The sequence below is a fragment of the Cyprinus carpio genome, chromosome B3 (genome assembly GCF_018340385.1).
Source record: "Cyprinus carpio isolate SPL01 chromosome B3, ASM1834038v1, whole genome shotgun sequence".
In the NCBI taxonomy this organism is placed as follows: Eukaryota; Metazoa; Chordata; class Actinopteri; order Cypriniformes; family Cyprinidae; genus Cyprinus; species Cyprinus carpio.
The window spans coordinates 8,981,151-9,000,549 of record NC_056599.1 but is presented as its reverse complement, the minus strand read 5'-3'; the positions used below and the strand labels follow the sequence as shown (position 1 = coordinate 9,000,549).

At 36.0% G+C, this 19,399-nt stretch overlaps 1 protein-coding gene across 1 annotated transcript in view; it reads right to left on the bottom strand.

The window, feature by feature from the left end:
• Positions 1 to 18,318, bottom strand: part of ublcp1 (ubiquitin-like domain containing CTD phosphatase 1) — a 50,548-nt gene extending 32,230 nt beyond the window's left edge. Inside the window, exons 1-5 of the mRNA XM_042719551.1 lie at positions 18,189 to 18,318; positions 17,480 to 17,646; positions 17,287 to 17,378; positions 17,081 to 17,166; positions 16,766 to 16,881 (exon numbers count right to left, since the gene is read on the bottom strand). Coding sequence (XP_042575485.1) covers positions 16,766 to 16,881; positions 17,081 to 17,166; positions 17,287 to 17,378; positions 17,480 to 17,633 — 448 coding nt within the window. The 5' untranslated portion in view covers positions 17,634 to 17,646; positions 18,189 to 18,318. The remainder of the gene's footprint in view (positions 1 to 16,765; positions 16,882 to 17,080; positions 17,167 to 17,286; positions 17,379 to 17,479; positions 17,647 to 18,188) is intronic.
• Positions 18,319 to 19,399: the final 1,081 nt, after the last annotated feature.

Here is a 19,399-nt window from a genome sequence, read left to right as displayed (position 1 = left end):
GTGGCTTTCCCATTAGAGAAGGAGTTAATTGCCTCCAAAATTTCACAGAGAGTAAACGGTTCCTCTAATTCCTCTCTGGCACAATCATTAAGTTTTGGAAAATCCACCGAATCAAGAAATCGATGCCCTATAGTGCTCAGCTCAGGACAGCTGGAGGAATAAAGATGCTTGTTGTAAAATTCAGCAAAACGATTATTAATTTCTTTAGGATGTGTTAATAAAGTACCATTCTGAGATTTTATTTGATGAATAGCCCTACTAGCCTGCACACCCCTTAATTGCGCGGCAAGAAGCTTATCTGCCTTGTCTCCCAATTCAAACTGTTTTTGTTTAAGTTTTATTAACAAATTAGAAACCTGATCACTCAAAATAGAGTTATATTCATATTTCAACTTAAGAATAGCGTTAAGGTCACTCTGAGCTTTAGAAGAACGAAACGTTTGTTCTAAAGATGGAAGTATGGATTCTATCTCAGACAAGCGTCTACGCTTCTCCCTCCTCAACGAAGATTCATATGCAATAATATGACCTCTTAACACTACTTTACAGGTTTCCCACAGACAAGAGTCTGAAACATCCCCCTTATCATTGGTCTCCAAAAATTGACTTAAACACTCAGACAGATAGGACTGAAACTGTTTATCCATTAATAATTGAGGATTGAAGCGCCAACAATACTGCACCTTTGGTAGCAAAATTTTTAAACCCATAGAAATAGGGCTATGATCAGAGATGAGAATATTGTGATATTTGGATTGAGTCACCCCCTCAATGAGTTTAGAATCAATTATAAAGTAATCAATACGTGTATAGGATTTATGAACACGAGAAAAAAAAGAATAATCACGAGCAGTCGGGTTAAGTAATCTCCATATATCCACAAGATTCATGGATTTTATCAAATTATTTAAAACACCTACAGACTGAATAGAAGGAGGAACTTGTGAGGAGTGACGATCGAGATGAGGATCCAAATAGCAATTAAAGTCTCCAGCAATTATCAGATTGGTTGAGTTAGTATCTGGAATGAACCTGAATAATTTCCTAAAAAAAACAGAATCATCTATATTTGGCCCATACACATTAACACATGTAATCGGGAAATTATTAATGAATCCGGATACAATAATATATCTTCCTGCAGGGTCGGACACCACAGAGTGCAATCGAAAAGGAACTGATTTCCGAAAAAGTATAGCCACACCTCTAGCTTTAGAGGAAAAAGTGGCTTGATAAACTTGCGAAATCCAATTTGCCCTAAGCCGCATCTGTTCATTTGGTCTAATATGCGTTTCCTGAAGAAAAATAATGTCAGCCAACAATGACTTTAAATGTGCAAACACTTTCCCCCTCTTAATCGGGTGCCCCATTCCTCTTACATTCCAACTAACAAATGTAATATTCACTCCAGCATTGCTATTATTATTAAGACTAGTGCCAATCATTCAGTATCTTCAAAAACATAGCAAACACAAAATCAATAGCAACGGCAGCAAGAATAAACATGATCTGGTGCAACAAAAAACAAAGAACAACTCACAAACTCCCCACAGCTGCCACATGAACCGAAGCAGCAAGTATTCCCCATCGTCTCGGAGACAACAAGAGTGCAGGACTAACTTAGCTTACCTTAGCCAAAAAAAAGGATCAGAAATAATGAAAAACACACAAGGAATAGAGAAAAAAAAAAACTTCTGTTCTCCACTGCACAAATAGTCAGTAATCTGAATCATGTACCACAGTGAGAAATAACAGAATGTTCCAAAAATAGTCCACTTCTATTAGTCAAGGTCCATACTCAGACCAAGCGGAGTAGGCTATGCTGAATCATTCGACAAGTTATCCACAAACGTCTTGGCCTCTACCGGAGATTCGAAAGAAAGCTTCCGACCGTTGTAATGCACCATCAATTTTGCCGGGAAACGCAGAGACCATTTCAACCCAGCCTCCCGTAGAGCTTTCGTGATCGAACTAAACGCACGTCGCCGCGCTGTCACCTCCGGTGTATAATCAGGGAAGATATGAATCCGCTTTCCTTTATATTCCAGAGGAAATTTATCCCGGCTCAGGCGAAGGATCAAGTCTTTATCCCGATCATTGTGGATCCGTGCGATAATGGTGCGCGGTCTCTGGCCTTCAGATGGCTTGGGTAATAGCGCCCGATGAGCTCGGTCAATCTTCACAGGTTTGGGGAAGTTGTCTCGGCCGAAAAGTTCGGTAATCAAGTCAGAAATGAACACCGAAGGGCGCGCCCCCGCTCCTCACCGTCGCTTATTCCCACAAATTTGAGATTCAGCCTTCGAGAACGTCCTTCCAAATCATTCAGTTTAGCCCAGAGAGATTTGTTTTCCGCACGCAAGTCTTCACACACCTTATTCAACCTCTCCGAGGCGTAAATCGGTACCGTTCAGAGCACATTCTATCTCCACCATTTTTTGTTTTAACGCCTGCCTGTTCTGACTGCAGGTTAACCCAGCGTAGCATCCAACGTATCCAAGCGAGCACTTAATGCTGTCATCTTGTCCTCTATCAGCTTTTTTCAAATCATCCCCTTGGGCACCGATTGCAGCAAGTATCGCATTCACATTTCCCTGTGAGATAGAGTCACCTGGATTGGCGTCCTCCTTAGTTGCAACAGTTTTTGAAGATTTCTTAGACGCCATTTTTTCGACGAGTCAGCGAAATAATGAAAATCGCCCTTAGCGCACTTAAATCTCGCTAAATACTCAAAACAACTGACTAAAGTTAACTCTCAACAAGTTATTATCGATTGTGAAGTGGATTGACGGTACTTAAATTAAAACAAATATTAAAAATGTATTGTCAGCGGAGAGCTCAGAAAAATACGACTACTCCATGATCCGCGCACGTGCGCCCCCCCGACATAATTCAGTTCAATTGAAATTGTTGCAAAGCAGTTTCTACGTTATATTTATATTTGCATTATATTAATGAATTTTATACACTATCATCCCCTAAAGCTACCCATCACAGTAAACTTTCTAATTTTCAGAAACATCATGTTTTATAATTTCTAATTTAGAAAAGCATACTCATGGTGACAAAAAATGGAGTATTACTACATTCCATTATGACATTCCATAGACATAATGATTTTTTACTATACAAACTGTACACCTACCCATCACACAAATTCTGCATACAAACATTTTTAATAAAATATTGTTTTTTAAGTGATCTGAATTATGAGAACTCAAGAAATTTTATAAATTAGATTTACCTTTATTATATCAATGTTAAACTCAGGTCATTATACAAATTGTTGCGCTGATAAATCATATAAACAAGCACACACATATGTAAATATTACAGGCTAAAAGAGACTTATCCACATTTTAAAGAATATGACAGCATGTTACTAAAGCAAATCATTTTCAACATTTCAACTCAACATTTATTTAATTTTATTGAACTTATAAAACACATTTTAAATGAACATTTTAATTTTTCACTAACTAAGCATAAACGTTGTGTTTACAAAAACACAAACATGTACAATCATGTCAAAACATATCCAGTGCACCAGTGATTATACATAGCATACTTTAATAAAATAAACATTTACTATAGTTTCATTTGTCAATAAAAATGCTTTACATTATTTAGCCAATGACGTTCATACCCTCGAGTAAAATGTTTTACAAAATGTACATAAGTTGGAAAATTAAATCCTACTTTGAGCTCTTCTCACTAACAGAAGTGAATTGCCAGTCTGAGGCGGTCATACTGACACACGCGCACGCACGTGCGCGCACACACACACACACACCCTCTGTTTTTGTTTTCTGGGGACGTTCCATAGGTGTAATGATTTTGTTTCTGTAAACACCTACCATCACACAAAAAAAATTCTGCATATGCTTACATTTTGAATGTAATATTGTTTGTAAGTAATCTTAATTATGAGGACTCAAAATTCAGAAATTTTAGCATAAACCAAATTTACGTTATTATATCAGTGTAATAGCCATGTCATTATACAAATTTGTGTCCTGATAAGTCATTATGAACAAGCACGCACATACATAAACATTTCGAGTTAAAGTGAGGCCTATCTCTATTTTAAATAATAAAATATATTTGACATCATAGTAACGTTACTGAAGCAAAATCATACAGTTAAACATATATTCAACATTTATTTAAGCTTATTGATATTGATAGCTGACTATACTTTTTTCATTGTTTGTTTTTAGATGAAGACTATTCTCAGATTTTGGTCAAACATGCGGCGAGTGTTCACTGGAAAAACGAGAACAAACACAGTATACAAGAATTAAATGAAAGTTGAGAGAGTGTTTAAACCGAGATTGTACTTTTAGAGCATTTAGAGATTGTACTTTTATGGTAACCCATACTAGTAAGTGATATACAAATGCACAATACTTGATTTTGGGGGAAAAAATTTAAAACTTAAGATATGACGATCTTCTTGAATGGTGTCATTGAGTGTGTGTGGAGCTGTTTGGAATATTTTTTAAAGAATCCAATTTTAAATACACTGCAACAACCACATTTGTCAAAATGATACTTTTGTAATATCATGTTTTGGCCTCATATTAGCTAGGAATGAATTTAATCTTTGTAAAAATAAGAAAAGTAAAGTCATAGACACGAAACACAGTTCACCTTAAAATGTAACATTGTATATAGGTTTTAACGGTGTAGGTATTTTCTACCACAGGACATCAGGAGTCTAGTGTGGTGTGCACTTTTTCATTAAGCTTGACAATTAAATATTCTCAGGAGCCCCTGTGACCCCAGAAGTCCCTCACATGTGTTCTTTCATTCAAGCACAGTTTACGACTCAACAGGTATGCAAAGAATGCGTGTCACTGTGACATGGACATTTTTGGAAAGTCTTTTCAGATGTCTGTAGTTGGCTTAAATGTTTTCAATGAACCGGAACTTTATGGGGGTTGGTGCCTACAAAAGTCATAATCTCTCTCTTCAAAGTCCAGCATAAAAAAGACCAGCATACAAAGTGGATACATCACATATTGTAACTTTCTACATACAGGTCCTTCTCAAAAAATTAGCATATTGTGAAAAAGTTCATTATTTTCCATAATGTAATGATAAAAATTAAACTTTCATATATTTTAGATTCATTGCACACCAACTGAAATATTTCAGGTCTTTTATTGTTTTAATACTGATGATTTTGGCATACAGCTCATGAAAACCCAAAATTCCTATCTCAAAAAATTAGCATATTTCATCCGACCAATAAAAGAAAAGTGTTTTTAATACAAAAAAAGTCAACCTTCAAATAATTATGTTCAGTTATGCACTCAATACTTGGTCGGGAATCCTTTTGCAGAAATGACTGCTTCAATGTAGCATGGAGGCAATCAGCCTGTGGCACTGCTGAGGTGTTATGGAGGCCCAGGATGCTTTGATAGCGGCCTTAAGCTCATCCAGAGTGTTGGGTCTTGCGTCTCTCAACTTTCTCTTCACAATATCCCAAAGATTCTCTATGGGGTTCAGGTCAGGAGAGTTGACAGGCCAATTGAGCACAGTAATACCATGGTCAGTAAACCATTTACCAGTGGTTTTGGCACTGTGAGCAGGTGCCAGGTCGTGCTGAAAAACGAAATCGTCATCTCCATAAAGCTTTTCAGCAGATGGAAGCATGAAGTGCTCCAAAATCTCCTGATAGCTAGCTGCATTGACCCTGCCCTTGATAAAACACAGTGGACCAACACAAGCAGCTGACATGGCACCCCAGACCATCACTGACTGTGGGTACTTGACACTGGACTTCAAGCATTTTGGCATTTCCTTCTCCCCAGTCTTCCTCCAGACTCTGGCACCTTGATTTCCGAATGACATGCAAAATTTGCTTTCATCCGAAAAAAAAAGTACTTTGGACCACTGAGCAACAGTCCAGTGCTGCTTCTCTGTAGCCCAGGTCAGGCGCTTCTGCCACTGTTTCTGGTTCAAAAGCACACGCCTGTGCACGGTGGCTCTGGATGTTTCTACTCCAGACTCAGTCCACTGCTTCCGCAGGTCCCCCAAGGTCTGGAATCGGTCCTTCTCCACAATCTTCCTCAGGGTCCGGTCACCTCTTCTCGTTGTGCAGCGTTTTTTTGCCACACTTTTTCCTTCCCACAGACTTCCCACTGAGGTGCCTTGATACAGCACTCTGGGAACAGCCTATTCGTTCAGAAATTTCTTTCTGTGTCTTACCCTCTCGCTTGAGGGTGTCAATGATAGCCTTCTGGACAGCAGTCAGGTCGGCAGTCTTACCCATGATTGCGGTTTTGAGTAATGAACCAGGCTGGGAGTTTTTAAAAGCCTCAGGAATCTTTTGCAGGTGTTTAGAGTTAATTAGTTGATTCAGATGATTAGGTTAATAGCTCGTTTAGAGAACCTTTTCATGATATGCTAATTTTTTGAGATAGGAATTTTGGGGTTTTCATGAGCTGTATGCCAAAATAATCAGTATTAAAACAATAAAAGACCTGAAATATTTCAGTTGGTGTGCAATGAATCTAAAATATATGAAAGTTTATTTTTTTATCATTACATTATGGAAAATAATGAACTTTTTCACAATATGCTAATTTTTTGAGAAGGACCTGTATATTTTCAGTAGATAACCAATAGTATATTGATAGTATACGATATTTATCACGCTGATAAAGGACTGTTCAGAAAAGTCTGATATAGAACAATTAGTTAAGAAATAGATCAGCATGTCAGATTTTGAGTAGGAGAACATTACAGGACACTAGGAAAATTCTAAAATATGGTCACTTTTTTATTTAGGCTTTTAAGCGGGAAAATGATTTAAAATAAACCTAAGTACAAGTTTCCTTTAAAATTATAAACTAAGATTTAAAGAGGTACTGTTGAATAAAAATCATAATTTAGGTTAAATTTGAAAGTAAATAAGTAAAATATTTTATTTAAAACATTTAAGATTTCATCTAAACAATCTTTTAATTTTGAAACACCTAATATAAAAACATAAAATCTTAAAAATCAATAATAAAAAACATCACAAAACAACAACTCATACCACAAGGTCTAACTCCGCCCTCACCAACCCGTCTCTGAGTGGGCCCATCAGTTTTACATTGGGACTACCCCAGGGGGGACCTGTGAGGTTTTGGTTATGATTCAAATTAAACTTTTTATTTTGTAATTCACTCAACCTTGTTTTCGACGTCGTTGCGTAATGTTCTTTCACTTAGCACTCTTAAAAAATGTAAGGTATCATTTTTCATATTTATTGTGACCTAAAACCATATTAAATGTCTATTTTATACAGCGTGTTATATATAATTACAGTTTTATTTGCTACTATCTTCTTTAAAAGAAGAGAATAGTGTGTTTTATAAAGATCAATAAGCTTAAATAAATGTTGAATATATGTTCAACTTTATGATTTTGCTTCAGTAACGTACTATGATGTCAAATATATTTTATTATTTAAAATAGAGATAAGCCTCACTTTAACTCGAAATGTTTATGTATGTGCGTGCTTGTTCATAATGACTTATCAGGACACAAATTTGTATAATGACATGGCTATTACATTGATATAATAACGTAAATTTGGTTTATGCTAAAATTTCTGAATTTTGAGTCCTCATAATTAAGATTACTTACAAACAATATTACATTAAAAATGTAAGCATATGCAGAATTTTTTTGTGTGATGGTAGGTGTTTATACAGAACAAAATCATTACACCTATGGAACGTCCCCAAAAAAAAACAAAAACAGAGGGTGTGTGTGTGTGTGTGTGTGTGCGTGCACGTGCGTGCGCGTGTGTCAGTATGACCGCCTCAGACTGGCAATTCACTTCTGTTAGTGAGAAGAGCTCAAAGTAGGATTTAATTTTCCAACTTATGTACATTTTGTAAAACATTTTACTCGAGGGTATGAACGTCATTGGCTAAATAATGTAAAGCATTTTTATTGACAAATGAAACTATAGTAAATGTTTATTTTATAAAGTATGCTATGTATAATCACTGGTGCACTGGATATGTTTTGACATGATTGTACATGTTTGTGTTTTTGTAAACACAACGTTTATGCTTAGTTAGTGAAAAACTAAAATGTTCATTTAAAATGTGTTTTATAAGTTCAATAAAATTAAATAAATGTTGAGTTGAAATGTTGAAAATGATTTGCTTTAGTAACATGCTGTCATATTCTTTAAAATGTGGATAAGTCTCTTTTAGCCTGTAATGTTTACATATGTGTGTGCTTGTTTATATGATTTATCAGAGCAACAATTTGTATAATGACATGAGTTTAACACTGATATAATAAAGGTAAATGTAGTTTATAAAATTTCTTGAGTTCTCATAATTCAGATCACTTAAAAACAATATTTTATTAAAAATGTTTGTATGCAGAATTTGTGTGATGGGTAGGTGTACAGTTTGTATAGTAAAAAATATATATTGTTTCCCGATCCTGGTAAAATGTACAACTTTTTATATTTTTAATGATGACAAAAACTAGCGTAAATGTTTTGATTGGTTTTATATCATGTGCGATCACATAATTTATTTATTTTTAAATTAAAAGAAGAGAATAAGACTCGGGGGCGATTGAATGCGCATGCATGCATGCATGAAAGATAGAGCGAGAGGGTGAGAAAGGGGGGAGAAAGAGAGCTTTTCCAACTAAACATTTCGTTTGAAGAATTGTCATACCTATGTTAGGAGGAAGAATTTCTCCTGAAAAAAATGTAAGGGTAATTTTATTTATTTATTTACTGTTTTATCACCAATTTATTAATTGTCATGTTACATATTTTATTTAAATTATTTTATACAACCATTAGATTATAAATGTGAGCACACACATATTGTGATCTCATGATCTGATAGAATTATTTATTATCGACCTTAAAACCAATATCTTTCTCACATCCTATAGAGCGAGAGAGAGAGCTCTTTTCTGATTTTCCACAGAAGACCCTGTATTTATCTAAGCGTGACTTTGAACGCAACCGGACACCAGATTGGGGCAAATCCCCTGATGTCGGAACAGACCATTAAAATCTTCAAAAGCATTCCTCAGGAGTTCATTCATCACCTATCACCTCTCTGAAACAGTCAAACATCTGAACAAACATCATATGTCATCCTTGGAGGTCAAAGGTTGACGTCGGAATTTCACATATGCCGGTTTTCACATCTGGATATCATTAACAGGTCACGGGATCACATCTGGATAGGTCACAGGGTCAACACAACGTGGGTGGGATACATGGGGGGAGGGGAAAGGTCACAAAGGTCAAAGCCATCAATCAATTTTGACATTTGCTGTATATATATATATATATATATATATATATATATATATATATATATATATATATATATATATACACACACACACACACACACACACACACAAACACACACACACACAGTCATGCCCAAAAATAAGGGCACCCTTGGTAAATATGATCAAAGAAGGCTGTAAAAATTTATCTGCATTGTTAATCCTTTTGATCTTTTATTTAAAAAATTCACAAAAATCTAAACCTTCATTGGATAATAATAATTTAAAATGGGGGAAATATCATTATGAAATAAATGATTTTCTCTAACACAAATTGGCCACAATTAAGGACACCCCTAGATTTTCTTATGAATAAAATAACTCTTAAGTATATACCCATTCATATTCATAATTTTGAGTACTCCAGGGTGATTATGGACATGAAATTATCCAGCCATTGCTTCCTGTTTCACAGAAATAGGGGGGGAAACAAACCCCAAATGCCCTTAATCATCCATCACAATGAGAAAAACCAAAGAATATATTTCTGATGTGAAGCAAAAGATAACTGAGCTTCACAAATTAGTGAAGTGGCTATAAGAAAAGAGCTAGAGCAGTGAAATTTCCCATTTCCACCATCAGGCCAATAATCAAGAATTTCCAATCAACAGAAAATGTTACGAAACTGCCTGGAAGAGGACGTGTGTCTATATCGTCCTAATGCATGGTGAGGAGGTCAGTTTGAGTGGCTAAAGACTCTCCAAGGACCGCAGCTGGAGAACTGCAGAAAATAGTTGAGTCTCGGGGTCAGAAAACCTTAAAAAAAAATGTCAAATAGCACCTACATCACCACATGTTGTTTAGGAGGGTTTCAAGAAAAATTATCCTAGCTCATCCAGAAACAAAACTCCAGCATATTCATTTATCAGACATGACTGGAACTTCAAATGGGACTGGCTTCTATGGTCAGATGAAACTAAAAAATGAGCTTTGTAGCAGCAAACACTCAAGATGGGTTTGGTGAAAACAGGGATAAAAAGCACCCCATGTGTACAATGAAATATACTGCTGTATTTTTGATGTTGTGGGCCTATATTTCTGCTTGAGGTCCTGGACATCTTGTTTAGATGCATGGCATTATGGATTCTATCAAATGCCAACAGATAAAAAAAAATCAAAAAGTGACTGACTCTGTTAGAAATCTTATAATGGGCCATGTTTAGATCATCCAACCGTACAATAATCCAAACATAAACCTCAAAAACAACACAAAAATGGGTCACTGGGCACAAAACCAAGCTTCTGCTATGGCCATTCCAGTTCCCTGACCTGCACCCTATAGAAAATGAGTGTGGTGAACTGAAGAGCAGCACCACCATCATGGAGCTGGGAATCTAAAGGGTCTGAAGTGATTCTGGATGAAGGAATGGTCTCTGATCTCTTGTCTAACCTCATCAGACATTATAGGATAAAATTTAGAGCTGTTAAACTGGCAAATGGAGATTTAAAAAAAGAATTCAATAAAAGGGTGTCCTTAATTGTGGCCAATGTGTATTGAAAAAACATTTCATAATGATATTTCCCCCCATTGTAAATTCTTATTATCCAATGAAAGTTTAGATTTTTGAATTTTTTAAATAAAAGATCAAAAGGATTAACAATGCAGATTAATTTTCACAGCCTTCTTTGATCATATTTAACAAGGGTGCTCTTATTTTTGGGCATGACTCTATATATATACTGAATCCCAGCTTTTAAATAGTATAGTGTATATTGTTACACTTGGAGTAAGACTGGAGTAAAGATGCTGAAAATTTAGCTTTGATCACAGGAATAAAATAAATTTAAAAATATATTCAAATAGGAAGTAGTTATTTTAAATAGTAAAAATATTTCACAATATTACTGCTTTAGCAAATGCAACTTTCTGTATTTTGGATCAAAATAAATGCAGGCTCATGTGTCATGTTGAAATATATAAATGAACGTCACATACCTGGCATTTCCAAAATGTATATTGTTTATGTGCTCTGAAGGACATACTTTTTTGAAGAGACGTTGAAGAGATGGGAGTGTGTGCCTCGCTTGGTCATAGCTGTGTTCGAATGTTTCTGAGTGGGCTGCTTATTTGCATTGGCTCGCTTTGCAACAGGTTATTATTTATCTGAAATAAAAAAGTAAGCATGCTGTTTACGCAAATAAACTGCATTATTGTGATGGTCACTGATACTAGTAGTAATTTATAGGAAAAAAAAGAACACATAGCACATTTAGTGTCAGTGATATTTACAGCTTACGTGATAGATTTTTTTTTTTTTTTTTTGTTACCTCAGACGCCTGCAAACACCAATGACGGGGTATAACACATACACCAGAGCAGATATTCATGAACAGAAGCTTAGTTACATTCTTGAAAACACAAGCATGCTTTGTTTGAAGGCCTATACAATATATATAGTTATAAATATATATGGCTATATTCGTGAACAGAGAATACCCTATCACAGTAAAGTTTTGTCTAATCATTCTTACTGACATTAAGCTAGCAACATTATAACTCATATTACTTTTATATCTTATTTTTTTTTGTCTATGTTATAGAACATAAAAAATAAAAAATAAAAAAACATCCTGGCATGGTGAAACATTGAGATGATGTAAATGAAACTTCATAATGCTTCACCTGATTAAACATTTAGTCAGGAATTATAGTCTGGAAAAAGTCTAACTAGTAAAATGTGTACAAGTTATATGAAAACTAATACAAGTAGATTAATAATAAAAAAAAGACTTACTCCTGTTTATCTCTGCTGGGTCAAGCCACTTCGTTCTTCTTTCTGAGGTAATCCAAATCTTATTCCTCTCAGTGGTCTTATTGAGGTGAATTATGTCTTATTCTTCTCAGCGCAAAGCAAACAGTAAGATTTAAAAAAATGTGAAGTAAAGTCTCGCTGCTTTGTTTGCTCTGATGAGGGCGGTTACCCGCTGCGAGCTTCAAGTGGATGATTATAATCTCAATAGTGCACTCGGCGCGTAGGCGTGGTCGCATTAGATATAATGAAGGGAGACGTGAAAGACGGACATTGCGTTGTTTTCATATGGATTACTTTATCACAGAATATTTGTTTTTGGGCGGGCATTGACTTCAGAGGGTTAACGTAACCTTGGTTCTCTGAGATATGTGAATTATTACTGCGTTGCTAGCCGTGCTATGTAGCTGCACGACTCGGTCGTCGCTTCAGTCGAAGTAACCTGAGAATCCTGTGGTGAGCGCCCGCTTATATAGCCAGATGCCCCGCCCATTCTGGCAGGCTTTGGAAGGACTTGGTGGGCTTCGTCGCCATAGGCTCGTGCAGACTTTTCCCCATATGGGTCCAGCAAGACGCAGTATTCGTTCCCGTATCTCAGGGAACCGAGGTTATGTTAAGTATTCATTTCAGGGTTTACAGAGTTTTCACTTAACCTCCTTTCTGAAACAGGCCCCTGGGGGCTGTTTCATTAAACAAGTTTACCAAACAAGCCAGGCTTATTTCAGTTTGTCTGACTTATTTTGAACCAAATTAACTGACAATAAATCAGACTTAGTGAAATAAACCTGGCTTATTTGGTAAACTTGTTTTATGAAACAGGCCCCTGGTGTAAACCACATGGGTTAATCAGCAACAAGATTGACTACATCTGCATTTGCAGCCATTACTTTGCAGATCAGCAATTCAGGACATGCGTGTCTACCTTGGTGCTGACTTCTGTTCGGACCACCACCTTCTAATGGCAGTGCTAAGGTCGTGACTGAATAGACAACAAGCACCCAACCCAAAAAGTTTGATGTGGACAAGCTGATGAACGATGTAGTAAATCACCAATGCCAGCAGTGCCTTGCAAATGTGCTTCAAACTCCTGAGAATGGTGCAGTGGAAGATCAATGTTCATCATTCAAACATATGGTGATATCTTGTGCCAGAACTATAGTTGGCAGGTGAAGGTGGAACACAATGTGAATGCTGGATCCAGGAAGATACCTGGAAAGTGACTGATAAACATAGAACCCCCTAAACAGATAAAGGAACAAGCAAGGCCCGATTAAGACTGAAGAATTTCTGTTGAAGATACTTTGCAGATGATACTGCTCTACTAGCAGAGTCATGGGAGAAGCTACAGCAACTTACTACCAGGCTAGAAAGATTTACACTTAAGACAGGTTTTTGAATCAACATTAAAATGACACAAGTGGTGCAAATGAGTCGGGAAGATGAAGATCTACTGATGCCTATCACCACTGACAACGAGCCGCTCACTGATACAGACCAGTTCACAAACTTGGGCAGTATGATCACACAAGATGGCGACTTAAAGATGGATGTAAACCAATGCATTGGCAAGACAACTAATGTGTTTCAATGGATGCATAACATCTGGATGTCTCCCAGCATTAGCACGTCACTCAAGATCTGCCTCTATATGTCCATTGTGTTACTGATGGCAGTGAGACCTGGAGAAACAAAAAGAGCACATTGCCCACAAGCTGGACGTGTTCCACCAACAGTGCCTTAGATGCATTCTCTGCATGAAGAGATTCTGTGCAGAGAAATTCATAGTCTTGCCGTCGCTGTGTCTGTGTCACATGAAACTGGCAGGTCACAATCTGTGGCAATCGGAAAAAACGTCTAGTAAAAACTAGCAAAAAAGACCTGGCGAAGCACATCCAAAAAGGATTTAAAGTCGATTTTAAATGTGGAAAAAGCTGGGTCCCATGCAGCCAATTGCAACAACTGGAATACACTTGTAGCACAAAAGGACCTAGAGCTTAAAATAAATTGGCCTAGCTACTAAAAGCAAACAAAAAAATAACATTCATCATAGAGATCGACCGATATGGGTTTTTCTATAGCCGATGCCGATGCCGATGTTTAGAGGTCAGGGTCAGGGTCAGGGTCAGTCAGATGGCCGATATGTGCTGCCGATTTTTAGGGGCGATATCTTGAAGTTTTCCCCCTCATTTGCATGCTAAAATGTCACACTAATAATAAGAGGATGCACAACATTTCTAAACTTATCATCATTTATTGAGCACTGACTTGAACCATCTCTCGAATCTTTATTTTGTGCACTGCACGGTATTACAAATAAAAATAAAAAAAATATCTAAAGTTAACCAAACAAATCAATAAACTGACCAAGTATTAAATATATAAAGAGGTAATATATATATATATATATATATATATATATATAATATATATATATAGATATATATATATATATATAATATATATATATATAAAAGTCAATCATATACCATAAAAATTTTAGAGCATTTATCAAGCAGAATTTTTCAAGTTTGTTGGAATATAAATGTAAACTTAAATATACATTTAAATAAAAGAAATACAATTTTATAAATAAAAATCAATTAAACTGAAAAATATAAAAAATAATATATCTAAAAAATAAATAATAGTAGTGCTATTAGCAACCAGCAACATTTGTGTTTGGTATATATGACACAGAACATCTAAAGTGCATTCTAACTTCAAACTTACATCGCAGTCTGTTCATTATTAAGATTAAGTACAGTCAACCAAACATATAAAAGGTTACACTGGTCAGTTTAAATAGACCGTAGTATACCGGTCCAGTCTGCTGTTATGCCAATGACGTTTTTGCTCATGTGAAGAGGATGATCTTTTCCGTCTAGTTTACATTAAAAAAAATTAAAAATACTATAGTTTAACATTCAGATACATTGCGAATATGGAAACTTTGTGATATGTGCAGAACGAGACATGCGCAATAACCTCCAAATACATCTAGCCAAACCCGCGCGCGCTCAAGTCGTCCTCGTCTGCACGCACACACCCACTGTCATGATCTAATGCACTGTAAATGCAGGATTTTTTAAAACAAATATGCCTACCGGAATGCAAAAATTCAAAATCGAAAATTTTGCAGAACAGGATCAAATAAAGTACTGGTCATTAATACTCGCATAAAATGTTTAATGTGAAAAAAGAGGTTCACTGACTGCGCAGCACAGCCACAAGCGCCACAGTTACGTTTGGGATAATTTTATTTTTAATACTATAGTGTCATTTTAAAACATTGCAATTGCGTTTTAAAATACAACAACTAGCACCACAAAACCATTTAAAGAGCCGCATTCAGCGGTCTCCTTGACGAGAAACAGTCAACTAAGTAAAATGATCTCAAACGTACTGCGCGCTCCCTTCATTTTATCAAATTATCATAATCACATATTCATTTTACAGTCCTGATACTAGCATTTTATTCAGACTAAAACCCCTTTAATTCGGGTGAGAAAGCTTTTTTTCCGAGTGGCTTTTGCACACATAATAATACCCCGCTGCAGACGCATTTTGCAGCATTAAGCTTATTCATTGATTGTTAATTTAAACGACGATCGATCATGGAAATGATCAAATATTGACATCCCTAAATGCAAATGAGTTGGATGGAAACCTGGCTATTGTCTGCATCAAACCATGCTTCCGAACAAATGTCATTCACCGTTCTGTGCTGTTCCAGGACAACTGTCTCTCTGAGCACGGTGCTGTATGTGAGCTGGGCGGAGTAACGTAACCCTCAATCACGCTGCAGTGTTTGTGAGAGCTGCCACCTTCTCCACCCCATTTACAGAGTGAAATTCTCTGATTACCTTTATCTCCCAGGACTGTTGTTGAATCTTCCAAAAGTTTTGGCTTGGGGTCCTTCACATGCGGCAGCAGCACTTTCCCACCTTATCCACCGCACCAATAACACGGGGCTGGCCCGCCGACGTGCCTGAATTTAAATCGGCGCTACTAAACACGGATTTTGTTTGATTTCTCCACGAGATTCTCTCACAGAAGGCTGTCCCAACATAAACTCACACAAACATATCTTTATACATCCAACACAACATAGATAGAAAACGAAATTAACTACTAATTTCCAAGTTTAAGTTGTCTTTCCTTGTCAGCTATGAATACTTTTCCCAATTATTAGTTTATTATATAAATATAGACAAAAAACGATCTTGTCACAAATCTGGTTCATTTGAATGGTCAGAGTATGAAATAAAGTTAATTGTATTTGTTGCATTCTCTATTTCTGCAGTCTTTTAGTTATTGATCTATTTTGCTGCTCACAGTGTTTTTGAGACTGCTATTAAAATTGTTGCACTTTCCATCTTTAATGGGAGAAAATTAACATGAACAGAGCACATAAGGGCTTGAATAAAAGGTGTTTGTTTCTAGATAGAAATATTAGAAAATATAACATAGAAAGACCAAACAACCTTCAAGGCTTGTGGTGTGTACAGCTCTGCTATTTTGACACACTGCTGACTTTAAAATGTAGAAATGGTAAAATGGTGATACCGTTGTCAGATGTACAACTTCCAGTTGGATTTTAGAATGCCTGGGCTAGACAGATTTACTCATAGCTACAAATATAATCAGAAGCATGTGTCTGGGTTTTAAACACTCACCAAAGAGCGTATAGTCAATATCTAGAACGAGCAATCTTTTTCCTGGTCTTGGGGGATTTAACTCCTCAACTTTATAGTCTTTCACCCGACGAGCTATCTTAGCCAAATTCTCCTCTCTGTATGAAAAGAAAACAAATACTTTGATGTACAGAAAGTAAAAAAAAAAAAGTAAAAAAAACTTTGCAATATTATAAATGTCTTTTGGTCAACGTAATGCATCCTTACTGAACAAAAGCATTAATTTATTTAACAAAAACTGACCCAAACTTTTGAAAGTAAAATAAATGAATGAATGAATAACTGGGTGTCACTGGCCTGTTTTCAGCCTCTGTTACTTCCTCTTCAATGTCAAAATCATTAACCACATCATCATTTTCTGGTGGAGGCGCCAATACATCTTCCTAAGAAAAGCGAAATAAGGTTATGAGCATTTGTATTTTATAAAATAAAATCTAACCATGTTCAAAATTCTAATATATTTTCAGAAATATAATATTATTAAAATCAATAGCATTACCTACCAGACTTTCTTCTCTGGTGCCCATCATTATAATTTTGGTATTGGACTTCAACTTCAAGTCACCCAGTTTGACATCATTATCTGCGGGTTTACCTGACAAGATAAGAGAATTAAACAATAACCTGTTTTTTTCTTCTTCTTCTTCTTCTTTGCATATTGTGTATCAGACAGTATCTGTTGTTAATGCTGCTCACCTTTCACTTTCAATCCCAGGAGCTTCTGTCGTTCTGGGAGAACTCCTGTGAGAGATTTAATGGACTGTTTCAGATCCAACACGGTGTCCTCCTCAGACAGTGTGCTAATGGAGTACTCCTGTCCACCCCACTTTATAATAACGGAAACAGACATGCTGGTGGGCAAGCTGTGAAAGATTTTTTTGTGTGTTTTTGTGTTATTTTTTCGTTATTGGGGTGATTAAATTATCTGTCAGCTTGTCAGAAAAAACAATGAAAACTTGTAGTACACTAGCATATAGGTATCATTTTGCCACTGTTACACCATCAGAATAGTTCCACTTGTCAAAACACAACAAAATTAATGGGTCAGGTGCTACATTACGGTAAAAAAAAAAAAAAAAAAACATACCTTAAAACACAAGCTTATGTCATTAACAACGTAGACTAAACATTACTACATTTCTGTGCTTGTAAAAAAATTATATATATATATATATATATATAGACGAGTGATGATCGGATCTGGCTGGCATATTGCTTTAGTAAACAAGCATGCATTAGCCAGTTAGCTTACAACTCATTAAGCTCTTTTTCTATGTAATGCATTTCTCAAAATTTATCTGACTAATCGTGACCACACCCCTAACTTCTCGATTAATTTCATCCAAGTCATCTATATCGGACATACAAAAATAACAGGTAAATCCTCTAAAGGTTTCTCACTTACATAAGATACAATTCATTCAAAGCTCAAGCTGACTGCTGCAAGTCGCGTACACACGAGATTTGTTCTTCTTCTTCTTCTTCCTTCCGTTTTATGGCCGTTCACTCCTTAGGAGTATTACCGCCACCTATTGTATACCTTGCACACATGAATAATGGATCTGAATTGCAGGAAGAGAGAAAAAAAAAAAAAACTTTAACATCCCAGTGGATCAGATACCAAGCTTCAGCTGACGCTGCATGTTCAGCTCCTCCAGCTTCCACACTGATCTCCTCAACCTCCAGGATGGTCAGAGCCACTTGCTCCTTCTCCTCAGGCTCTAGATCTGGTGATCTAGTCCTGTAAGCTCTAAAAATGTTATCACGTGCTTAAACCTCTGTCTATCACTCAAACCCTTTCCCAATAAATCCATTATACTCACTGACCTGTTCTTTATATTTTTAAAAATCTCACTACGCTGTTCTTCATATTTACTACACTTAAAAACACGTTCTACTGTTTCAACCACACCACATTCATCACACATACCATTTCCATGTTTTTCCATTAATGCCAGTGTTGAGTTTAATCCTGTATGCCCCATCCTTAGTCTAGAAATCATTACTTCTTCTTTTCTATGTTTTCCATAGCACAATTTTTTTTCCTCTACTGACTTAACAATACTATAATACCACCTACCTGTACTGCTACTTTCCCATCTTTGTTGCCATATTTTTGTTATTTCTCTATTAATTATTGATCTAACTTAATTTCTTCCTAAAGGTATCTTAATATCTATCAAGTCTTTCCTTAACGCTTCTTTTGCTAACTTATCCGCTATTTTGTTTGCTACTATCCCAATATGTGCCGGCACCCACCAAAAGTATACAATTATACCCTCTATGTTCAACCTATTTAATAATGTGTAAATTTCTACTAGCAGATCTTCTCTGTCAGTTTTTGTTGACAATATACTTTTAAGTGCTGATGCAGAATCTGTCCAAATTACAGTTGGCATCCTATTTGGTTTAGTCCCCTCTAACCACTGCAATCCTACTATTATAGCAGTTAGTTCTGTTAAATATACAGACATTTTATCACTCAACCTTAAACTTATTTTTGTCTCAAATTTTGGAATATATACTCCTTGTCCCACTTTTTGTTTAACTGGGTCTTTAGATCCATCTGTATAAATCTGTATACAAGAATAAAAAAATTCTCTCATAAAACCATTA